General features: G+C 38.0%; 1 protein-coding gene across 1 annotated transcript; it reads left to right on the top strand.

Annotated features, from left to right (window-relative positions):
- Positions 1-10,109: 10,109 nt before the first annotated feature.
- LOC310931311 (lysophosphatidylcholine acyltransferase 1) lies at positions 10,110-24,512 on the top strand (the record flags this gene model as incomplete). Its single annotated transcript, XM_083894437.1, has 14 exons — positions 10,110-10,232; positions 14,911-15,050; positions 15,756-15,970; positions 17,862-17,974; positions 18,524-18,584; positions 18,863-18,921; positions 20,418-20,452; positions 20,959-21,013; positions 21,180-21,262; positions 22,131-22,256; positions 22,762-22,915; positions 23,209-23,307; positions 23,476-23,617; positions 23,881-24,512. The coding sequence occupies 14 exons, from the start codon at positions 10,110-10,112 to the stop codon at positions 24,108-24,110; spliced, it is 1,635 nt and encodes a 544-aa protein (XP_083750563.1). The 3' UTR covers positions 24,111-24,512.
- Between the last annotated feature and the right edge of the window lie 2,166 nt (positions 24,513-26,678).

Here is a 26,678-nt window from a genome sequence, read left to right as displayed (position 1 = left end):
TTCACCTTCTCAACCTCCCTCCTTTTCTCTTTACCAAAGCCAGTAAATGCACAGGCCACGTTGCTATCCTTTTGTCTTCTGTCCTTGTGTAATCTGTTAGGAGTGGACAACATGGAATCCCTTATGTCACAGCCGGAGACTTGTAAGTCCTGGCCAGATACATGGCAGAATGACATAGAATGAAAGCAGGGTAAAAGGGGGGATTTCAGTCAGAGTTTGATAGGAGCATGTCGGACCATTGTTTTCTTTGCTGCAAGACCAATGTCAACCATTGTGCAGAGTTTCAACAGCATGTAAGGGCTACAAGGCAGCTGGGTTTAGATGTAAAGAAGGGAAGTTTTTGCCTTATAATCTGTCTGCTGTTGAATGTCTAATGTCAATGTACTTAGACACATTTACTGTTTTATATTTTGACCCACTTTATATCCCTAAACGATTAGTTTTTCCTTTATAAAAAAACGTTTCATAGACTGTCACATCTTCATTTTCCCACTTTCACATTACTTGTGCCATTTAGTAAACATAGCAAACTACTGATTATGAGAGTTATTCATTATGCAGTTTTGATCCTTGATTTATTTTTCTAAAATGTATAGTTAGCATAAAGGGTATAAACATATCTCAAAGATGTTATCTTTAGCACCTCCTCATTGAGGTGTACAAGTGAAAATGTGAAAACTTGCGCTGTGTTCCGTCCTCTAATATCTCCAGTTTTAAACACTTTGGCCTCTCCCTCTTCTGTTTATTTTGTACCTGTATGTTTTTAGCAAACTTGTGAGTTATGAGTTGTGAAAGAGCTAACTTCTAGTAAGAGTTTGTTATTCTTCTACTCATTTGAGATACATTCAGATAAAAGAAAAAGTATTAAAACATCAGCAAAAGCAAAATATGTGTATGTGCATAAAAAAAACACATGGGATAAAACCAAAAGAAAATCATGTGCTGAAATGCATGGGCATATTTGTGTTCAGGGGTGTTGTACATATAGCGATGACATATACGCGTGCAGTTTGGAGACTTGTAGAAACTGTCGTGCAAGTTTTGGTGTTCACAGTCACACGGACATGCAATATTCCCTTCCTCAAGTCCCAGCTGTGGCCTTCCCAAGTGGTTGAAAGAACATCACTAGAGCTCCTCCTTTTGCGCACAGTGAGTACTGCAACAAGGGGACAACCCTGGTGTGATTTTGTTTGCAGCTGATAATTTACATCTGCTTAAAAATAACAATTGACATGTTTTGTACAGTGTCATATTTTTTTTGAATCATCAACTCAAAACACTTGTTTCTGGAGGAGACACAAAAATATTATATATAATGTTTAAATATATACTGATGCATTAAATCTCATGAACCATACATGATTCAAAATGAGTGGTTATACTGTATGATCACCCAACCAATGTGATTATGTTCACAGTATATCAGTCTTGTGACAATTTAGTCGCTTACCGAGTAAGTCAAAGATGCAACAGCACTGTAAGATTTACACATACAATAAATTGATTTTCCTCATGAAATGACCAATAATGCCATTCTGAAATGCTCCATTGGTTTAAGCAGTGTGTTGTTGTTGTTTTTATCTGTGGGACTTCCTCTTTTGTCATTTATATGCTCATATTTAACCGGTGCTATATTCCATACTGTATATTAACAATCTTTAATCTCAAGGTTGTGACAATATGAGATCTTAACTACATGTCTTAGAGAAGATGAGGAAATGACAAAGAGACAGAAAAGTCAAATTGAAAGACAACATTACAGAACAGGATGTGTAAGGGCATTTCACAATAAAGCTTATAAAATAGTTGAAACAAGATATCCAATCAGACTGAAATTTAATTCTCCCACCCACAGTCAGTCATTAAGTTTTTTGTCCTCGTTTATTAATCTGCTTGTGTGGAAAATAATTGACCCACTCTTGCTCAACCATGTCATTGTGAGAGCTTTCCTTTGATACCAAATTGCTGCATATAACTGATCTGTACCATACAGTTGAGTTCGTATGTTCTCTCTGTGTCTGCATGGTTTTCCTCCAAGCATCCACAGTCCAAAGACATGCAGTTTGGTCGTCATTCATAACTAGCATATTATGTAACATAAAATAGTAGTTGGTTCCTTTATTATGGCCCTATGCAGTGAACTGATGACACATCCAGGGTGAACCTTAACCATGACATTTGGTTGTTTGTTTGTGCAACCACCTGTATGTAGGTGCTTTCTGAAAGAAGAATAATTGGACACTCTCTCTCTCTTGATGATAGTCACAAGAATACCAAATTATTGGGAGACAATAGCCAATAAGCCTGGCTCACTTCCTGGAGTCTCACCTGCTTGCACAGTTACTAAACTGTGAAGCAGAAATACTCAAGAACACAACACACTGTAGACCGTTTTTGAAACAGTTTAAATCAGGGGTTCTCAAAGTTTTGATACCTGAGGGCCAATTTAGGAACCCAACATTGGACTTGGAGTGCCGCCAAAGGAAAAAAAGGGAAAAAAAACAGAAAGAAGTCCCATTTGTAATAATTTTAATGACCAGATTGCAGTTCTACAGTTTAAACGTATTGGTCTGTATCCAGTAATGTCCAATAAACATTTAACAAGCTTAGTAGCTCCTGGATTAAAACTCATTGTGGGCCACCAGAAATGTTTCTGCGTGCCACCATTGGCCCACGAACTGCACTTTGAGAACCAATGGTTTCAATGGTTTGAACAAACTACATGTAACATCAAAAATTATTGAGATTGAGAGGTGTTGCTAAAATATCCCTGTAACTGTAATATTATGTGACAACAAATCAAGAACACATAGAATAAAAATGCAAGGGTAATTTCCACTGTGTAGTCCACTCTAGCACATCCAAATAGTACACCCAACCATATCACAGGCCATACAGGCTTATAGAACAAAGGCTGTTGGAATACCAAATTTCAAACTATAGTCTCCATGTGTGAGCAACTCAGATGTAGATAGCTAAGGCAATGGCTGTGCCTTTTAGTGTGTATCGTTCAAGCCAAATCACATACATAATGGATTATTCCTGCTAAATTATGAAGCATAACACCTGCCACACTACACAATGTTAGCAGTGTTGTTTTATACCTCAGAAGCCACTGTGAGGCTTGTGGAAACACAAACACACACACACACACACAGGTCACAGATTTCCTAGTGCCTTATCAAGGTTTTAGCACCGAGGCAGATCAGTGGTTTCTGTCAGCTAACACTCGACCCTTGATGATTAGCACAAAGGGCTACTTGTATGTGTGTGTGTGTGTGTGTGGGTGTGTGTGTGTGTGTGTGTGTGTGTGTGTGTGTGTGTGTGTGTGTGTGTGTGTGTGTGTGTGTGTGTGTGTGTGTGTGTGCGTGCGTGCGTGTGTGTGTGTTGCATGCAAGAGTTTATCTGTTTCCTCTTCCTACTCTCTATCACCCAGTCACATTCCAAAGCCGTGACCTCCCCTTTCATCCCCGAATAGGTTTGTGTCTCCATTTATCATCCCTCCTCTGTTTATTTAATGTTTTTCTTTTCCCTTTTTTTTTCCCCTTCTTCCATTCCATCCAAGTAAAGCGCCGAAATGGGAAAGATTAAGTTGTGTTGAAAATCCCAGCTTTTCAGTCACTCAGTGCTCACACCAATCGTAGCCGAGCTTACTCCCAGAGTCAAAGGCCATGTCTTGAATATTCCGGGCAACATTTTTCAGTGTCAAATTCCACATTCACTTGTTCAGTATATCAGTCTCACCTCCTGAGAGGCTGACTCTTTTTGCAATGATAGGTGTTGATTTTACCCTTCAAACGTTGCCCTTCAGAGGAGGACACTTAACACCAGTTTCTGAATTCTGCACAGAAAAGCACATACAAACACACACGCATACGCCAACATAATCTCTCTTTGCATGTTCCCCATGTCTTTGTTTTCGCTTGTGTAAAATTACATTTGAACAGGTGTCCAGTCAGCAAAGCGATGTTGACAGACAGGCATGCAAGAGGACAGCCAAGCACTTCTGTTCACCACAAAGATCTTTCTTGTCCTACAACTGGCTGTCCTGCCCAACATGTGGCTTTGGTTACAAAGCCTGCTGTTCTTGCAGGAACCCCCTTCATCTCCATGCGGAACACAGAGGGCGATGGAAAGTGCTTTCCAAGATGAGCAGAAAAGTGGCTTTCCTTTCAAAGAGCCGTGGATGTACAAGGCTCATGGATTCCGAGCTGTGAGATAGCGTAGCACCTGGACATGTCAGGACAGGAAGAAAGGACAAAAAGGCGGGAGGATAGAGATGAGAAGAACTGGAGAGAAGCCGCTTATATTTGATGCCAGGGATGGGAACAGCAGCTTGGATTTCAATTGTTCGTTGTAAAAAAAAAATCATGGTTTCAAATGTTAACAGTCCGACTGCCCTCCCATCCCTACCTCTCTCATCTTGCACTCATTGCAAGATTAGCACTTTCATAAAAGTGTGCTGTAGACAGATGACTTCCACTCTTCCTCTTACCTGTGGCTTTTAACAAAACCACCTCCTGAGGGTAAATCCGCAGAATGTGTTTGAACGTGTGTGTTTATTTCCTTCACCTTATTCCAAATGTAAATTAAAAACGTGTGGATTTATATTGTAAACAAAGAAGGAAATTAAACAAAAGGACATGTTTTTGTTCACAAAGCTTGGTATAGGCGGTAAAACAAAGGGCCTTTGGTGACTGACATATCCAGAGACCCTTGTGCCAATCTCAAACACAAACCATTTCCTCAAGCCAAAGTGTTCTCTTTGTGTGTTGAATATGTTTTGGAACATGCCGGCCATTGATTGACATGGGCGCAGGGGCTGGTAAAACATTACTGTGGTGTGAAGCAAACAACAGTCCATCTGTCACTCTGCCTCAGATGCATGGCCTGAGGGGGTTAACTGGTATAATAGTGTTGTATAAAAATGTGGACATTCTCTCTCATGTTCTTATTCTCGCTCATGTCTTTCCCTTTCACTCATTCTAGCCTCCTTAATGTCATCACACTCATTTGCTCTGGAATTATCTCAGTTGTTGTCTCACCCTCGTCTACACTGATCTGCTGTGTGCCTCTGTCATATGGTATATGATGAGTCTGCAAGTGTCCATATTATGAGTGCAAAATAGTTGCTTCATTTAGATTTAATTGCATTTAAGAAGTCTTGATCTTCAACTGTTTGTGAGTAAAAGCATTACATTTTGTATTTATATAATATTTATTGATTATCACCTGGAAATACACATACTCAACAGTCCCATTTTAGGTTAGTCAGTGCAGTGTACATGTGGATTCTGAGTAAATAACATGTAAAACAAGGATAATGGCATATTCATATTATGTGCAGGATATTGAAACTTTCCCTTTTCCTCTCAAACAGTTGGAAGGCATAGTAGCGACATGCAGTGCAAGTCAACACCTTGCACCTTTTAGTTTCAAATGAAAACAATGGGGGAAAAAGTGCTCTCTATATAAAATGTCCTGATACTTGTGCATTTCCAAAATGTCATATGGATTGATTCAACACCGACATTACAATTTTAATCAGCGGTGTAGAACCAGGTGTTAAAACGCATGCGGCAGCCCTCCAGGCCATAAGAAATTGGACAAGGCAGTAGGAAATTGTGTCTCCTCCAGAAACAAGTGTTTTGTGATTGTTTACCCCATGTCTTTAAATTGCATTTCTTCCTTTTTAATTTAAGCACCTCAGCTATGGGATTGAGGGGGGAAGAGGGTGAGGGAAGCGAGTGTAGTACGGATGGGTGAAACCTTTTTCCACTATTTTCTTTCATTTTTCTTTTTTCTCTCCTTCAATTCTCTGGAGTATTAACCCTGTCTGATGTGATTCCTGTCAAATGCAAATGTCACAACCTGATATGGTCAGCCCACGGGGCACTCTGACGACATGCTCCACACCCAAATTAAAATAAGAAGTTGAACTGGCTGTATGTGTAGGTGGGCGCGTTTGTGCCTGCATGGCACATTTGCGCACGTGTGTGTGTGTGTGTTTTACTACTTGATCTTGACATGGTTGCAATTACAAAAACGTGAGCAAAAACATGATTGCTGTGAGGACACGGAGGAGAGAATTCAACTGTGATAAATGAAGCAAAAGCTCTCTGAATAACAACATTTTTGTTTCACATCATGCTTGAATCAATATAGGTTTGCAAATGGGGAACTGCTGTGTGTGCAGCTTTTGGCTTTTGGACTATGGAGCACAGGTCTATGGTGTAAATGTTGTGCTTTATTGTTTGCAACAATACGTCCTTCTGAAGAAACTTTTTCCAGTAGCTATTTGAAGGTGCACCAACTGCACTTCTCTATTTCATATGAAAAGCGTTTTATCAGATACATCAACAGTGTCTCACTCCAAATAGTGATCATAGAGATCAAGAATTGTGGTTATTAAACTGACCGGTTATGTTTTAGCCTGAAATAAATTTTCTTCAGGTAAAAAGTGTTTAGTTGAACCCTAAGTAATGTTACTGGTAAAACACTGTTTCATGTCGACAAATATCTGCTGGTTTATAAAAGACATATATATATACATATACATATTGTTAAACTCATTGACAGCTTGATAATATATATCACTTTATATCACAACTTTCAATCATATTATTCCAATCCGAGTGCCCATGAGTGCATTTACCTGCACACTAATTACTGGCAATAATCGGGTAACTGGAATAAACCGTTTAAGGTGTATACATGTCTCTAAAAAATCTGATTATTGACAGAATCCTAGGTGTGTTAAACAGGTTTTTCAAAAACCGATAACGGCAATAAACTGATAATGAAATCAGTTTATTCCGTTTACATGAGCACTTGAATAACCAGATAACTACAAAAACCCGATAATAATCAGGTTTTTTTAGTGTGCATGCAAACGCACTCAATGGTCACAGAATGTGACACGACATAAAACAACAAATCTGTTTGGTGCCTTGAGACTTTCAACTCTGTGCTCAAATACGGCTTCTCTGATTGTAATGTGAGATTTTCACCACTAGATGGAAGTATATGATCAGTTGAATCAATATATATGCTTTAAAATATCAGTATCAAGTCATTCACTTCTTTTCCTTGTGATGCACTACTGTAGTGTCCATTTTTCAAATGTATTTGGACTCACTTGAATGAAATAATTTCTGAAGAAAATTGTGTGTGTGCGTCTTATGGCCCAATTTTAATTTTTAGACTGCTATTATTAATGTGGTCATAGTCTGTCCTATTGTGGGTTATATTCTGCCTCTGTGACAACCTGTATGACACTCCCCTACCTTGCCTACCTTGCACGGATAACAAAAACATTTTTTGCTGACTCTATCCAGGTCATCACCGAACTCTAACCTACATCCCCAGAAAATGTCCCCAAAAGCCAATCTTTAGTGAAGGCTTGCTTCATGTTCTTTGATTCAACAACTGAACACATCCAGATTCTATCCAGCACAGTGACTACTGGTTGTCACCACTAGATGGTAGTCTGCATACTTGTATTGTTAATGTTACATGCATCATCTTTTATACTCTTGCATACCATTGTTTATAGAGTTTGTTTGTATGAGTCATATATAGTCATATGATATTTCGCTGTACTGACGTCTCCATAGTTCGTCATTTTATTTTATTTTTTCATGTCCACAGCTTTGACTGGTTTTTATGTTCTCTCAGTTTAAATCAGTGCATTATATGACTTTATTATGTTCTCCTTTGCATCAGAGTAGTTGGCGCATTTCATTTTTGATTGATTGTACAGCAGAGCTGGCCCAAGACACAGGCAAACCAAGCAGCTGCTTGGGTCCCCCTGGTGATCAGGTGTGTGGAGAAAAAAACATTTTAACATAAAGAGATCTTGATATCTTTAGATATGGCAGTAGTTGTTGAGCTTAAGTTGCAAATGATTACTATCAGGTTTATTGCCTGGTTTACGCAATACTAGGATTTTGCTCTAAAATAGAAAAGAGAAAGAGTTATTTACAACAGAGTGGATATCATTTAAAACAAAGGTGGATACAATTTAATACAGATGTCAGTACAACATGAGACCTAGTGCAAACTACATGAAACTATGAAAACTACAATCTGTCAGACAGGCAGTAGCAATAGTCAGTGCAATATGGAGTTTATGGGCTCAGAGATGACGGACATCAGAGTTGTGGCAGATGATTGCAGCCAATCACCTTCTCTTCTTGTTGAAGAGATCAGCTGCAGAGGGGGGGAAACTGTTTTTTGTTGTGTTGTTTTGGTCCTAATGGACAGCAGCCTCTTGCCAGAGGGGAGCAACACATACAGATTGTGCACTGGGTGAGAGGGGTCAGCTTCAATCACCTTCTCAGCAGAGCCAATGATACGCTACAGCCTGGTCAGCCTAGGACAATTTTACCCGCTATAAAAACAAGAGTGACATTGGGTTTGATGTAAGTAATGCAACTAAAATGTACAGTGTTTAATTTGTGGTAAAGCACCGGCTACTCTGGGACAGGAGGCCCCCCAAATCAAATTCAGCTTAGGGCTCCATAAATGATTGGGCCGGTGCTGTTGTGTAGCTGTCAGATCGTCAGGAGGAGACAACTGTTGGAGTATATTTTGAGAACCCTTGTCTCTGTCTTGTCATTATCAACTCATTGGTTGCTCATGAGGTATTTCACAGAATTATTGTGGGTTTTTTTATTGGGTTCTGAGCTCCAAAATGTCTTCGCATGAAATTACAAAAAAATTACAATCCACCCTCCCATGCATATCAAGCATGATCAGAATCAGAATCAGAATACTTTATTAATCCCCGGGGGGAAATTGTTTTTGTTCCAGATGCTCCGTGCAAAGTAGGAAAGAAATACAGCATGAGGAAACAAGAGCTAGATATACAGATATAAATAAAATAAAAATAAAACAGTAAAATAGGCAATAAGCTAAATGAAATAAAATAATACAATAATAAAGTAGACAATCTGGAAATATATACAATATACAGTGAATGTACGTATAAACAAATGAAAAGAATTAGATGACAATGGGTAATTAAAGCTTGTTTTGTTTGCTTGTTTGTTTGTTTATTTATAAAGTAATGATGCAAAGAAACAAATAAATTATGAGGACAAGGGGGAAAAAAGTGCATCACGGTCACCATCACAGGCCACACACACACACACACATCTAGACAGCAGCTCACAGCGTGCATCGGTGAAAACTATTTTGAAGCTTGATTTACACACACCAAGCCACTGAGGCTCCATTACAACCCCTCTCCACATGTCTTGTAATTGTAAATAGTGGTGACTTTGTCAGAAAAGGAAGCTCAGAAAAATCCTAAAAAAATAAAATAAAAGGCTGATGTGCATGCTGCATTGATTGGAAACATTCAAAAAGAACACACACCGTCTCTCACAAACTCATATTCCTTCTGAGGCAGATCTTACTGCTAGGAAGGAGACTGAGATATAAAAATAAGTCCAAGTTTGGTAAAGAGAATGGGACGGGATAGTGAAGGGCCCCAATTAGCTTTTTTGCCTGGGGCCCCTCAGAGTCTATGATCGCCTCTGGGCAGCAGTGGAGGTATGGATACAAACTGCTATAAATGTTTAAAAACACTCACATACATATTTAGTGTTTACGTTAGCCTGAGCCTTCACTTGCTTTTATTTTCTCCGTGCACTCGGCCAGTGATAAAAGAAAAAAAAGAAAAAAACACTGTGGTGCTCGTTGAGGAGACAGCAGCATCATCACACTGGGATCCAGTTTACAGTACTGCGCGTGCGCATGGTTCAGAGACGCTGGATCGGGGCTCCGTTAGCATCCACAGCTAGCATACTGGAAACACACGGAGGAAGGCGTCCTGCGCACGGCAGGAAGGGAGATAACGACGTCTTCAAATACCCCCAGTTAATCCTTGAGCTAACCATTATCCCTCCATGCTGTCCGGGGAAGGAAGATAACGTTAATAACCCTGTACTGCCACTTCAATTAGCAAAGACGGCGCAAGAAAGATAAGGAGAACGGCGTTTTGCGCGAGGAGTCCACCTTTCTGGCATAATCCTTTTTTTTTTTTTTGGTTTTAATATTGAGACGTTTATCTGCACCCTCGACCAACGCTGCTTATTGGTAGGATGAGGTTGCCGAGTAACAGGCAATGTGCAATGGAAGGAGATGGGAAGAAAATGGACCAAGCTCCACCGTTCAGAAACCCTTTTGTGCACGTCTTGAAATTCACCCCTCTGGAAAAGGCAAAGGTAGTTATTATATTGTGTTCGCATATGATAATATTATGTTTGTGGGAGGTGACGCTTAAGTGCTACACTGTGGAGAGACTGTCACCTAGATTCAACTTGGCAGTTTTTTCCTGATTGCATGCAGTCTGCACAGCTGAGCTAGTGTTAGCTAGCAAGCTAGCATTAGCTACATACATGTTGCGCTCTGATTTTTTTTTTTTTGCCCTGTTGACACAGTCAAAGACTGAGATTTGTTTATGCCTCTTTAGCTGCAGATATAGTGTGTTTCACTCACGACTGTTTAGAATAGTAAAACCAATCCTTCTCGCCCATGAATCCTTTATAACCCAGTATAAGAAGATGCGGTGACTTGAGCATGGTCGCTTGTACAAGATTGGGCCTCGGTTGTTACTCTCTTATTGCTGCTGCCATCATTGTTGTTTTGTTTTTATTAACAGTGCATGTTGGAGCAATGACATTCGGTTTGAACTCATATTTCTAGCCGTCCGTGCAGTTGTATCTTAGATTTGGCTGCGAAGGTACGTCCCACCAGCCACCAGCAAACACGTGTGGCTGTGGAAGGTGGGGAGTAGGATGGGAAACTGACAGTCATGTTCATGTTTTCCAAATCCGCTGCTCAGATGGATTTCCCCCCAATTGTCTAAGTATGACATATACCTTTTACAGTGTTGCTGCACACTGGCCTATAGCACAACTAACCATCATTGTTCATGATAATCAAATCAGAGCTTTCAGGCTCCCCTGCATTATGTGTTTATTTGCAATCTACCCCCAGGTTGCAGTCATGGGTTTTGCGATGAACTCCTCTTTTCAAAAGTGTTTGGAGCAGATGCAGAATGTGTACTTTCTCATTAACCTATATTTCTACAAGTTGTAGTTGTACAATGGAAATCCACAGTTTTCACTCATGTAATGGATACATTTAAACTGTCTATAACTTCTTATAGATTTTACATCATTTAATTTGACAACAGTTTAAATTGTCAACATTCTCATGCATGCACTTACCCCCTGTGCCATGTTTCAACATTTAGCAGTACACCAAGCACATTCTGATTCATACATTTAAACAGAAACATAATGAATGGGATGTTTTGTAAGGTTTGATTTGTGAGAAGTGTCAGTTTCCTACGAAACAGCACAATGTGATTTTATTTTGTTCTTAAAATGCCAGGATGTAACATCACATCTATAAACTCAAATTCACTCATAGCTCTAGGGAAAATAAATTATTATTTATATGTTATTTTATTAATGTCCAGCATTATTACCATTTATAGCCCAAAACACTTAAACATTTTGTTGCATAGTAGATGGTATTTGATATAAAGCGTTAGTAAATGGTGAGAAAGTAGGACACGGCTGTACCTGTTTTATGAATGGTGCTGCTCTGACATAGCAGGTATGCAAGACAATCTTGTGTGACCAAGGGAGGTTCCCACATATTTAATATCGTTTAAAGAGAAAGGGACGGACATAAGCTGTATAAAGGAAAGCCAAGTAAGGACATTTTCTTGTATAACTGTGACATATTAAAGTCAATGAAGCAATACATTAAGCCTATTTATTTAAAGTAAAACACTGAATCTATTGCCGTGGAACTAACCCCCATTAAGCTCATATGGTCTTGGCATTAAAGCCCTTTTCAGTTTCAACTTTTGCATACAAGCATTTACGTCACAGTAGCTGGGCATTTGAATCCAATTTCTAAGTGGTTAAACACTAAGTGGTGAACAAAAAGTGGGTCATGGAGTGATGGAAATTGGCTTCCTCATTCTGATGTAACTGGGAACAGCTGTTTTCAGTGCTGCTCTTGCTTTCACATTCACATCAATACAAGGAAGACACAAACTAAACTGTTACGCACATAAGGCTAGAGCAGAAGGTTATGGGCCTGTCTGGCCTTGATCATTTCCTCTAAATGCAGCTTATCAAAAGCCTAAGAGTCAATAGGTTTTATCTGACTGGAATATTTATTGTTGTGACAACAAGCCAATTTGGCATTGTACCTCACAGATCATGAGTCTGCTGTACAATATACAATCAAATGAACATTGAGGCATTTCACTTACTTTTCAATCAATTGCTATTTTGTTAACTTCTAATTGTGTTTAATTAATAATTTAGACATGTATGACTAGCCACATCAGTCAATTTCCTCAAATATTGGTTCAATTACGCAGAATCGCACTGACGTTCATCTCCTGGCCTGCCTCTTGAAGCAATGAGGATGACGGTGATCAAAACATAACTGTTTCATTGAAGCTTTTCACTTAAACCCATTGCTCTTATAACAACCTCTGACTTCACACATTATACCCATTTTCTAGAAGCAATATCTGTCAAAGCTGTTGTCCTGCTTTCTGCCTTGCTTTACGACTACTTTATCGAAAATGCCAAACCAGAAGTCTCTCACATAAATAATGGCGGACAGCTATGTACTATGCTGAAAAAAGTCTCAATACTATAGATCAGTATTTTTGTGGACATCATAACAACTTGTTGCTTTACCTTTTGTTCATAATACCAGGGTTTCCATGCTGCGCAGCATGGACAAGTATGGATTTTAATTTGAGTAATTTCCAGGTTTGGATAAGTATGGAAAAAGGGAAAAATGTTTGTGTTGTTTCCAGACTATTGTCTCACTTTCTAAAATTAAATGTATACAAATCAAAACAAGTTACTAACACAACATAGCCTACCTGTAGATGATATGAAACTAATCAAGCTGGCTGTAGAATGGTGTCGAGTTACCATGGTTACTGTTACTGCCTGTGAATCTCATTTATTTATTATTTTCCATACGTGACGTGGAGCCAGCCCCCTATTGTCGGCCACGACGGTGTCATTGGTCGATGCAAGTTTTCCGAGGGCTGGCTTCATGAAAAATGAGTGAACGATTTTAAGACCATTTATTTACATAATAAGCATCTAACAATTGGTATTCAGATGTTTAATATTGACTGAAAAACCCCCTGAGAAGTCTGAGAATTTGAGTCTGGAAAATTATGGAATTTAAATGGAAAATGTGTAGAAACACTGATAACCAGCTACAGCTCACACACCACTTGCTTCTGCAGTTTTATTATCACCTGTAAATTGGAGTTCATTATTATTATTAACTGTGCATTTACACATTTGACCCGATGTTGGCAGCTAAAAACCAATAGTCAGCCAGTTCTTATTTTGAGTTGTTTAACAAACTCTACTGCATGTTTTTAAAAATGCCTTTTTATTTGTTGCCTGAATAACTCTATTTTAATTCTAAGTGACATCCATGCTTTCCTGCTCCGAGTCTGCATACATTTTTAACAAATGCATTATCCAGAGGCTCTCAAACATTCCTGACGAATCCTCTTTTATGATAAAAAAAAAAAGAGCGGTCTTCAGATTTGTTTAAATGAGAATGCTGTGTGGAAGAAGTCCATAATTAATTGATGTATTTACAGTGAATCCTGGGAATGTAAATGGTTTTGAAGTCTATGACAAGACAAAAGAAACTAGTGTGTGACTATTGGACGTGGTAGGAATACTACTCTTGAACTTATGAACTTAAGAAATCCATTTACTGTGCAATGGCAGTAGTTTAAAAAAGCAGTGTTTCAAATGACTGATTTAAGTTGATTGAACTGTCAGACAAATTGGTTTTAGACCGACTTTATAGACCCTAGTTAGTTGTTATCAGAACAAATATTGGCGTAAGATTAGATAAGTGGTGTTATCAGAGAGCCATAAAAAGCACTTGAGTAAAGGACCACCATTAAAGCAAACACTGATGTTTCAGGTTTTGTTTGAGCTTACAAAACAATGAGCACCATTTAACATTTACATGAAAATGTGCAGTATCTCTAAGTGTGGTTAGGCCTTATTGCATATTGGATGTTTAGATGTCCTATTTTTTATCTTTTACAGAAGTCATTTTTTTTCTCTGAATTTCTTAAAAATTATATCTTAAAGATTGTAAAATAATCCATTGGACTATAATCTAATTATGTTGTTAACTTTTTGCATTTGTATCCAGATTATCAGAGTATTTGTACTTTTTCATTCAATCCCTGAGCCCAAAAAAAGTAAATATAAAAGTCTGAGTTGGTTGCACCTTAATGGACCATTTAAATACAGCAGCACAACAAAATAAGAAGAAAATAAAACTGGTGTTTCCCCTGTAGCAATAATAGCTGTACGCTTATACACTAGACATTATCAGGGCCTTGAACATTTTTGTTGCTGGACAACCGCAACAGATTTTAGAAGAATTGCTGCAGGGTCTGAAGCAAAGCTGAGACTGAGTTCAAATTCACCCCCAATTTACTGTTCATTAACCCTCACCATTATATTTGACGAAGTAGTGTGGACACTATACAGTGCCTACAGATATTCAGTGGTACAAAAACCCTTCCATTGTGTCCACACTGTGTTCTGTTATCAAACACACATTGGGTTGCTCAGTATTTCTTAGTTGCAAAAATTTGCAGAATTTAAGATGGCACGAAATATGGAGGTGTGCAAAATCCTAATTTAATGCTCATTATTGACTGAGAATTTCCATGTCTTTGTGTTATATTGTGCAGCCTGTACTTGTATCAGTTATAGTTAGACCATGGTAATTAAGGGTGACAGATATTGTGTCAATCTGAATCTGTTTCTGTAACTCTTTTCCTTTTTCCGTTTCTTTCAGATTGCATTAATGACGGTCACACTATTCCCCATTCGTCTACTCGTAGCTGCATTCATGATGCTGTTGGCCTGGCCTTTTGCCTTTCTGGCCACAGTAGGGCACTCTGAGACTACCATGGAACCCCAGCGCCTCTGGAGGAGGTGGGTGCACCATGTGCATATGTGTTTCCGATTGTAAAAAGTGAATTTTGTCTTGCAGCAAAACACTATAATTCTATCACACAAGTGATGCTGAGACGTACAATTCTATGCAAAAGTCTTAACACCTGCTTTGTTTTTTTATGTCTGTCAATCATGTAATTATTGGAATTTGGATTGGAGTGATATGACTGAAAGTTGGTCTTATATAGAGCCAGGGTCATGCTAACACTAAATACTTGATGTACACTTTATGTTATTGTGTAACTTTAAAACTGATAGCTTCTTTTCTACGGAGCATATAGGGGGAGTCGAGACAGCCCCCTATCTCCCTGCAACAAGCCATTTGTTGAATGAAAGAGTGCTTCTGCCCCTTTTTCCAAGATAACTTGCACTTTCAGTATCTGGCAGTTATTCAACCGTTTAGCTTTTGTTAAAACTGAGGAGAGGTGTTTACGTAATGTTGGTGTTTTCTCTCTTGTCCCCACACGTTGTCCATATTTATTTCCTGATATAATTGCTCAACTTCACCTCATCTATCCTTGGTGTTGTATGTCAATGATGTTGTTTTTGTCATTGTTTATATGCATCTGTTACGCAAGTATTTGATGTCAGAGGTTATTGACACTTAAGCATGTTATGTGTCTATTGTCTGTCCATATCTTACGTTTAATAAAATCTCACGTGACTTATGATCTTTGTTTTCAGGCTGGTGGACATCATCCTGAAGATCATCATGCGGGTCATGTGGTTTGCAGGAGGTTTCCACTGGCTGACTATAAAAGGACAAAGAGCATTACCTGCGGAGGCACCCATTCTCACCCTGGCACCCCACTCGTCTTACTTTGATGCCATCCCAGTCACAATGTCAATGGCCTCAATAGTCATGAAGGCTGAGAGCAGGGATATACCTCTTTGGGGCAGTAAGTAGCATTACATATATGGAAAATAATTTTCTTCATGATATTAAATGTTTTTGACAGTAATACATCTCCAAAATGGTATTACAGCCACATGTGGGTTCCACTGCACAGTGTGTTATGAAAAAAATCCCTATTTAAAAATCAGGCCATATTATTTTCTACAAATAATAATATATTATTATTATTATTATTATAAACTAGAACAGGTCTTAAGGCACCCAGAATAAACAATTTCCTTATTGTTAGAAATGGAAGTTTTCAAAAAGTAACCTTTTGGTTTGTTAGTTTTGTCTCAGAAGTTAATTCTGTAAAGTATTTAAATAAATATAATTTATTTTAACAGTAATTTTTACTTCGTAGTCCAATACATGTTATTGTTATACTCATTTAACACTCTCTGACAAGACAAATTAAATATTTCGTCTGTATAAACAATCACACTCACACACAGCAACAGAACAAAACTTACCAAATAAAATTTGGTAAATAATTGTAATTATTTAATTGTTAATTGTTTGGTAAATAATTGTTATTCAAATCAGATTAACTCAAGCTAAATCAACTAGGTATTGCTTGGCTGCAGTATGTGCATGCACTGTTCTGTGTCCAGATTTTACTAACCTGTGTATTGTTACAGTATGTTGGGAGCCTGCACATTCAGTAACTTTACTATTTGCCAGTTTAAAAAAATGCTCTTGTGTACCTGGTGAGAGTGAGGCCAATATATATGTTCTTATAGTTGTTCTTTTGTCCCCCTGCTCTACCTACTAAATGTCAAGTTACTGCAACTTTATTTGCATGTGTAGTTCAGTTGTGCAGTTGAACAAATTTCTACTTTGACAAAGAAATGTTGTTGTCAACAGAATGCAGTCAGCTAAGATGGTGTTTTGATAGAATCAGGGCGTGTATTGTTGTTTTAATGAGAGTCTGGTATTTGCTATCTTTGTTCCACGGTCCTTTACTTTTCTTGCAAGAGGTAGTTGATGCCATTCCTGGCCGAGTAAGTGGAATCCAGAATAAACATTAAGACCTGATCAGCCACAGTGACGTGTGTTGTGTGTCTTGGTACTAGAGACATAATCCTGTCCTGTAGGCAGACAGCTCACAGTTGGAATCCATTTCTTCTTCTCATAGTCTCAAACTCTCCTTTACTTTTGTTCCTTTCCGTTTTAATTGAGTCACAGGGCTGCCTGCAAAACAGACCTAGCTCATTTTTTATTGCATTGCTAAAGATGATATGTGTAATTAAATTCTTCAATTCCCACATCTGTGATCTCCTCCTAATGAAATCTAAAATATTTGAACACCATCAGCATTTTCCTTTGGCAATTGAACACTTGTTAAGCTTAGATGACCTATGGTGAAGCTATTGTCTCAATGGTTGCCCTGCAGATTATACACTTATGCAAACCTCATGTTCTCATGTAATAATGTAGTATCTATTGTATTGTTGTGAGAAGTATAACTCAGTGTTGTACAAATGTAGTGGTTGGGCAATAGGAAATGAAAGCCTCAAGGGGTTTCACTCCTGTGTGAGAACTTAATCTAGGCTGTTAACAGTTAACTACAGTTAAGTACTCGTCTAGTCATTTGATACTCATGAGTGTATTTATTTGTAGTTTATTACTTTCTAGTCATAATGTGACATTTGTGACATAATCACACATCTGAAGTGGAACAACATACACACTATTTATGTTATCATTTGTGAAATAATAACATGGGTTCATATAACCCTCACATGAAGGATAAAGCAGGTAGACAATTCTTAATGCGATTCAGACAGTCCGTATATTCACTCCTATATTCACAAGGAATAAGATTGCTTGGTTGTGAAAATAAATGCATTTCTATTCATGTATCCCCTGTTCTCTTTGGTTTTTGTTTCTAGCTTTGATTAAGTACATCAGGCCAGTGTTTGTGTCACGGTCAGACCAAGACTCAAGAAAGAAGACTGTGGAGGAAATCAAACGTAGAGCCCATTCTGGAGGGCAATGGCCTCAGGTCAGTTAATGAAAGCCACACAAACACTTTCATAACGGTGTAATGATGTATAGTAATAATATGCATCCAAAAAAACACTTATTGCTGACAGTAGTTATCTAAAAAATAAATTTACCAAAGAGATAACTGACATAAATCCCCACTAGTTTATATTAAAAGAAAATGTTGTCCATACTTGAGGTATTTTGTCATCTGTAACTGCAAGTTTTATTACAAACATTCTGTTGATAAAAATCCACATTGTATTGTGACGTAACTGCTCGTCCAACTTAATGTAACCAAGTTAATTGCAACTCGTAGAACACCACACATACCCATTCACTTGCATTTCGTATCTACACAAAGTCAGCACTGCACGCACTAGTGCCCTGAGGACGTCACCTACGAAGTTTGAAGCCTGTCAAGTGAGCTGTTGGACAGTTATGTGATAGACAGACGGACAGAGAAGCATTCCTTGAATTAATAGAAAAATGGATATACAGCATGCTGTCCTAACTTGCTCTTTTGCCGTTTTCAACAGCTAACCCATTGCCTTCTCTTTACTTGCAGATAATGATCTTTCCAGAGGGCACATGCACCAATAGATCCTGCTTAATCACCTTTAAACCAGGTAACGTCTCTCCTGTCACTGAGCTCTCTTTTCTTTTCTTATTCTTTTATAGTTGTCTGTTCTTGATGTGTGATATATACATTAAAGTTTAACCTGGCATTTATCTCAAGATGAAGTTTGTTGTTGCATAAGAAATGGGTAAGAAAAAGACTTTGAAGATTAGCCTGCAGTGAGGCTTAATCATTAAGAGCATTTTTTTGAAATCACTATGGTCATTTTATATGGTCAAATTCTTATTGAAATAAATATGTATTATATTACTCTTTTAACCCTTCTAGGAGCCTTCATCCCAGCTGTACCAGTGCAGCCTGTGGTGATTCGTTACCCTAATAAACTGGTAAGATTAATTTATGCCATGTCAGTAACTTTACTCAATGGTTCAGTTGACATATCAAGCAAATGTGAATGACTCTCCATCTATTTATCTACTTACAGGTAAAGTTAGCTATGATTGACCAAATCCTGCTTGTCTTTAGACATGTATTACTAGCCAAACACCTGTACATTGATGCCCATGAACAATCTTCTGTAGTCTTTTTTTTTATTGTAGTTGGTCAGTGTATCTATGAGAAAGAAATGGTCCCAGTAAAGCAGAGGCATTTAATTTACTTGGCAGAAACCATGTAATGTTGTGAGATCCTTCCTTAATCATCATTTGGTGTTGTCATCATTTTGTTTCTTAAAGTCATGGTAACTAAGGACATTATTCATTGATAAAGCAGCATTTGAGAATATCACGGTTTTCAGCCGAAAATTATATTTGCTTTCGAATTTAAATACATATTGCAGACAGTGACTTTACTGGGAGCTGGCAGGTGATGGAACGAACACTTGCTGTCAGAAAATGGCTGAATCTACCCATCCATCCATCCATTATCTACCGCTTTTTCCTCCACCAGAGGGTCACGGGGGGTGCTGTGCCTATCTCAGCAGACATTGGGCGATAGGCGGGGTACGCCCTGGACAGTTCGCCAGTCCATCGCAGGGCCACATTGTAGACAAACAACCATTCACTCACACTCACACACCTCCGGTCAATTTAGAGTGGTCAATTCACCTAATCCCCATATCGCATGTTTTTGGACTGTGGGAGGAAGCCGGAGAACCCGGAGAAAACCCACGCACACACGGGGAGAACATGCAAACTCCTTGCAGAAAGACCCTTGTTCCAAAGTTGTTCCAAACGGGGCTCGAACCCAGGAACCCGGGTCTTCTTGCTGCAAAGGCAAGAGTGCTAACCACTACACCAACCGTGGGCCCGGCTGAATCTACGTTTAGCAAATCAAACCAAGACTTATTATGCCTTAGTAAACAGACATTTAACTTTAAAATGCCCAAGTAGTTCCCTCAGACATTACAACATGGCTACATTGTTTACACTCTATTGCAGCAGTCCACATGCACATTTTATGTGGCTTTTAAATCCCATAGATACAACCATGCTATGGAACATATGGAACTGCACTATAATCCTGTTTAACTGTCCATTCAATTCTAGATTAATCATTAGCCCATAGGAATAGTTGTGGAAGTCTTGAAAGTAAGTGCTTATTTAAAGCTGATATTAACAAAGCATTAATTTGCTGGTTCAAATTTTTGGCATCTTTTTTTGGCAAATATATAGAATAATTCAGTCAAGTATTTAAGGCATCACTAACCTGGGAATCTAGCACATCATGAATTCATAGAAGTTTTGCTGTATTAATTGCATAGTAATCCGATCATTGGTGCCATTTTTTTTAAGCTTACTTGTAATTGCAAGTAAATATGCAGTCAAAGTTAAAAGAAAAATAAATGAATAATCTAAAAATATACCATGTATTTTTTTTCCAGGACACAATCACATGGACATGGCAAGGACCTGGAGCGTAAGTTAACAAGTTCTTCATGTCATATTTGTCATTTACACTATGTGTCCGTCATCTGATATTCTTTTATTTTAAATTGATACAATAGAAAGTCGGTGGGTAATATATTATACCCCACTACACAAGCTCAAATATGTTTGTTTATTTTTTCAATGTCCTTCCTTGGGTTGTAGTCGTACTGGTTGAGAGAGTAGATGTTTATGAATGCATTTACATAAAACATTGTGCAATTTTTGTAAAATTAGTTTAGAGTCATTTTTTAAATGTTGGCCCTGTTGAAAGCTGAACCTTAAAACATTTAAATCACTTGCATGTCCTAGAACATTTGAGAATGCAAAGGTTGCTAGTGGCAGCCGTTGAATCCAAATTTCAAGAGTGTTGTGTTAATGAAAAAGTAGATGTCTAATATTCAAACAATCTGTCTCTTTAGACATGAAGCATATTGAATGCGCTTTGTATTTCTATTATTCTATAATTGTTGTTCATTATATCATTTTCATATCCAGGTTTAAAATCCTTTGGCTGACACTTTGCCAGCTGCATAACGAGTTTGTGATCGAAGTAAGCATTTAAGTTTGTCTCTCCAAATTGTATGCATACAAGTATTTGTGGTGTATTGATGATGCCATGCTGATATATTGTTGTAAATGCTTAGAAAATATCAATACACATGCAAAGTGCACTTGATTCCATATTATTAATACCGTTATATGTTCTCACTCCTCAGTTCCTTCCCATTTACACACCATCAGAGGAAGAAAAAAAGAATCCTGCTCTGTTTGCTATCAATGTGAGGCACATCATGGCTAAGTAAGTTGAATGTATTGATAATGTTATAGTAAACCTTTGAGTACATTCTGTTAGGTCATAAATTGATGCCTATTTTATTTAATTAACAACAAAGCAGTGAATACAGTATTAGTCCAAAAGGTATAAACCTCTATAAATATCCCAAAAGCTAAATTATTAATCCCCAAATGGGTGTGTGAAAGTGAAGGCAGTCAGAAAAGGCAGTCAGTTTGCGATGGTCAGTTTTGACCTCACCAGTGAAAAATAAAAAATTAGTCACACTCATTTTTTTTTAAACAAACAGATTAGTTTAACTATGTTGAACATATAAAGTAAAACCTTACTATAACAAAAGTGAGTATTAGGCACTTCAATTAACAAGATTACATTTTTTAAAGAATTTTGTGGGTTGTGTATTATGCAACATGGCTCGGCATCCACAGGCTTTCACCTGAACAGGAAGCCAGATGGTGAGACTTAATTAACAAAGTTGAGTTTGGATTGAGGAAGAGTTGTGTTACCAAAGAAAGTCACAGTAGGTAGCCTTTTAAAAATAAAGCTATGCACAAATTGCTGTTTCCCTTAATTCGCACATACTGTAGTGTTAGTAAAACACTACTGAGCCACCCTGCCTCACTTGTGAACCTTGTGAACTCCTATTCTGCAGTGCTCCTGTACAGGCTACATTGATCGCCTTTGTTCTCATATACACCACGTTCTGTGCATCCCTGATGTAAGCCTGGGATGAGAAACTTGCACAGCAGGAGAAAAAAGAAATGTACATATTGTTCTGAACATGTAGTTGTACTGGCTACCTACAAGCCTTCAGCAGACTGTGTTTTAGGCTGCACAAAGTGTAATTATTTATTGTTTCCTCTGCTGTGCCCAGAGCCCTGGGTGTACCCATCACTGACTATTCATTTGAAGACTGCCAGCTGGCCATGGCAGAAGGCCAGCTCAAACTGCCAGTCGACACCTGTCTGCTGGAGTTTGCCAAACTCGTCAGGAGGCTGGGGTGAGTCACTCAAACCTTCCAATGATATGTACCCATCAATGATGACTAAGTGAGGGGCATCCAAATAAAACATTTTGGCAGTGGGATCTGTGGTGTGGTTGTGTGGGTGGAAAGGCATTTGGGTATTGTTGTCCTTGTCACCTACGTTGGTGATTCCAGCTGGCCGTCTGCGTGGAACGTGATCTGGATGAGGATCCTGTGATCCAACATGTGTATCATATGAGGCGTTCAATTGTCTGCTCATTCTACTCCCTCCCTGAACTGACTGTGGCAGTGTCGGTGACAAGAGCCACTGATAGAAGAGGGGGGTGGGGGGTTCTCGATAGAAAACAGGGTTGCAAAAATGTGAATAAATAAAGTATTTGAAAATATTGCAGCCTTGCGAAATACAATTATTTTAGCTGTGTAATTCTTCCGTATTGCATATTGTATTTTTTTTCTACTTCTTTAGCAAGTTCTCTCTTGCTAATCAACAAAAAAATACTAATTCCTGCAACTCTTCCAGGCTCAAACCACAGAATGCGGAGAAGGTTCTGTGGGAGTATGGGAACAGAACCAGCACACTGGGGGGACAGAAGCTGGGCTTGAACGAATTTGCTCAATTCCTTGATGTGCCAGTGTCAGACATGCTGCGAGACATGTTTGCTCTTTTTGACGAGGTAAAGCTTTAATTTTTTTTCTTCAATGTAACCTTGATGGCTTCCTTAATGGATAGGAGGACTATGCTTTATTGTCTCTGTTGATTTCTCATTTGAACATGTGCGAAAACACAGATAAGCCTGGAATGCGGATGTTATATTTTACCACGCCTTACTTTTCATTTGGGAATACATTTGCAATCAATGTTCTAATTCAGCATTGTGTCAATTGTTATCTAGCTGTCACCGTTTGCCACTTGCGCATATCTCCTTTCTTTATTGTTCATAACCTTGTTTTGTCTTGCTTTTCCCAGCATGAAAATAACTGCATAGATGTCAGAGAGTATGTGATAGCCTTGTCTGTCGTGTGCAGACCTGCCAAAACTCTGGAAACAATGAAACTAGCCTTCAAGGTATGTTCAGTTTCAATCTTTTCGCCAAATTGCAAGGCAGAATAAAGTTTTGTGTTTTGTAAAAGTCTCTGCTAAAATACAAAGTTTTGGAAGTTTTGGAACTTCCATTTATTAATAAAACACAAGTTGCAGAGATAACGTGCATTTCTTCCGTTTTATCTCTTCCAGATGTTTGCAGCAGAAGTTGATGGTTCCATCACAGAGACGCAGTTGGCGGTTATACTGAAGACTGCTTTAGGAGTGACTCACCTTGGCGTGACGTGTCTGTTTACTGCCATCGATTCTGAAAACACTGGAAAAATTACATTTGGTAAGAGACCAAATGAAATGAACCATCACGAGTCATTGATTGACGAAAATGTATACTGTATATGTATTTTTATTTTTTTTAGTTTAATCTTTGTTTCAAAACTTTGCTTCTTCATAAAAATAGTCGTCATCTTTTCTGTCCTCCATGAGTTTCAGGTGATACAAAACTAGGCCATTTCATTGCAGTCTATCTCTGGACATGTTTTAAAATCCAATCGGAGTAATTGTATGTGTCTCTGCTGCCCTCTGGTGGTCTTTCTACAGGCAAGTTCAGAAGCTTCGTGGAGCAGCAGCCGGAATTTGCTGAATACCTGCACTCAGAAAACGCAGGCCTCCGCAGCGGTCCTTGCCGCGGTCACCAAAAGAAGCCCAGCCTGTCTTCCCTGGCCGCGCTAGGCTCTGCCACCATGAAAACTGTTAACGGTATCTGCCCTGACTTTAGCACCAACGACCGCGATGGTACAATATATGAAATCCTCAAGAAACACAACTGAAATGGTTCAAAATGTAGTGGGAGAAAAGTAACTCCTCTCCTGGTGAGAGGACGCTGTGTGAGTAACTTACATTTAGCAAACCACAGCTGACAAAACATTAGAAAGTTTACCTTGCCCTTTTTTTTATTCATAGTGTATTCATGAAATCTTCTGAGGTCATTTTCAGCCTGGTAACAGTCTATTTTGTTATATATTCCTTTGTCCTTTTATTTTATTTTACTTTATAGCAAGGATCAAATATCAAAATGCCAAACACTGGTTGTTTCAGATATAATGCTTGAATACTTGAAGGGCAAGCACTTATAAAAAATAATTGCCGGGGGAAATTGTTAACATTTTTTTTTCTTTTCCCTCCAACACAGTGTGGACTGTGCATGTTGTAACACGAGGGAAACAAGAAAAAAAGCCCTAAAGTGAACAAATTTTTAGTGAAATTTAGTGTTGCTTATTTTTTATTTGTTGTTTCTTTCTTATTTTTTAATGGTAGCTGCCCTTTAAAAGGGCAGAATGCATGGCCTCATGTTATTTTGAGCAGTATTGAGGATTATTTATCTTAAGAAGGGAGCTCTGTGGTTACCAGTGACAATTGTTAGACCACTACAAGCGCTCAGCTTTTGTCGACACATTTGAGGTGAACTGGGGTCTCTGTGAATTGATGATCACAATTGGTATGAGCCTGTTCTATATACAACCATATCTAGATATATATGTATAGATATATATATATACATGTATATCTACAATGATATATTTGATTTAGCTCAGGGTCCAGTGACAAAAATGAAAAATTTAACTTGTATGATGTCATCATTTTTGATGCTCACTGGGTTATGTGCATTTTTTTTATTATTATTTCGGAGTAACGTCTGCCTAGTCATTTCTCAATCGCATTAATTTCCATTACGTTTTCCCTCTCAGGCTGGCAGATTATTGTGTCTTTTCTATTTAATTTCATTTTTAAAATCTAATTACAAAATGTGGACCAAAAACTGATCTGGTGATATAATTTCAACTGTCATGTTTGTACTGTCCTTTTACTGCTTAGTGGTGTTATGGCTTTCAAGGAAAAACAAAAAATCACAACGTATGACCATTGAAAGCACATTAGGTTAGTGGCTAAGTTGGGTTTTTCCAAAGGTAAGGTCATACTCTTCCCTTTTTTTTTTTGCATTACACTACTGTACACCTGTAATATTTCATCCATTTTCCACCGCACGACTCATCAGTGTGACTGAAATTCTTACTCTTCCAGTATGTTGTGATCATGAAATATTCCCCCGTTTCACATGTGAATTTGGCCTATATGCTGTATTTCATTTGTGCATATTTCTCATTTACGAATACAGTTTGAGCATTATCACTTTTTTTAAGTCTAGAGACGAATAATATTTACAAGTTACAATATTTATGTCCGCATTCTCCAGATTTGTTTGACTTCTCACTAAATGTGCTTGCATGGTCTGGCCACAAAATGTATTTATATTCATAGATCTGATGATGATATAGAAGATGATAAGATTTATCTAACAATCAGGCAAATTATAGACACATTTATCAATGTTTGCTGGTGTTAAAGTTATTGATTTTAATTAAAGAAACCTAATCCGTCATTTGAATCAAGAGATAAAAACTTTAAGAGTATTTATATTTAGTCTTTACCCCAAAACTTTAAAAATATACACACATTTAACGGTAGATTGTGCAGCCACCTAACTAGAAAACTAGCTTTATATAATGTCTTTTTTATAGGAAAATGATTTGTCAAAGGGAAACCTGTTCTGAGCAGTTGTGCTTGTTGACTTTTTTTTTGTTAATTGAACAGAAATGATGCACTGCTTTTCTTCTTTTTAACCCACGTGTGTCGTGTTGGTGAGCCTCACATCCATGACCATGCATATTATGTACACGTGTGTCCCCGTTATGGCTTTCGGTGAAGCAATATTTCACGATATTTCTCAAGCCTTCTAGCGATGTATTACTTTTAAAGAGTTCTTATATGTATTTTGAATATTCCGAATGCAGGACATTTTGTGAATTTTTTTATATACATATATGAATGGTTTTTATTTTCACTGCCATGATAGAGATCTTTGTTCTCTCCTCTGCAGTATGTATCGATGGTGAAACTTGAGCCACGTTTTTTTTTTTTTTTTTTTCATTTTCCTTTGTACAATACTGCAGTTGTTGTTTTTTTTGTGCTGTATTCCTCCTACACAGTGTAAAGTATTGTTATATCGTTACTATTATTGCTGAGTTGACTGCTTGGAAACAAAAATGCAGATTTCATATGGAAACCGATAGCCTTGAATCTATTGAATTTTTATGCTATAAAAACAGAATGTATAGACAATCCTGTCACAATCAAGAAGCTGCTTCAAAGCGCTGATCTCCAGTGGACATTTTCCTAACAAAGTCATGGTTTTTAAATGTACACTTTTTATTCCGTTTGTCTTGTTATGCATGTTTGAGAAAGTGAGAATGTGTCAAGTGTTTCGGGCCTTGAGGTGACGTCTGCCACCACATGACGGGCTATATCTCACAAATTCTACAAACTCCAGACTGTACGCA

This window comes from Microchirus variegatus, assembly GCF_963457635.1.
Source record: "Microchirus variegatus genome assembly, chromosome: 1".
NCBI classification, from domain to species: domain Eukaryota; kingdom Metazoa; phylum Chordata; class Actinopteri; order Pleuronectiformes; family Soleidae; genus Microchirus; species Microchirus variegatus.
Note: the sequence above shows the minus strand (reverse complement) of the source record. Positions and strands in the feature narration are given on the sequence as shown.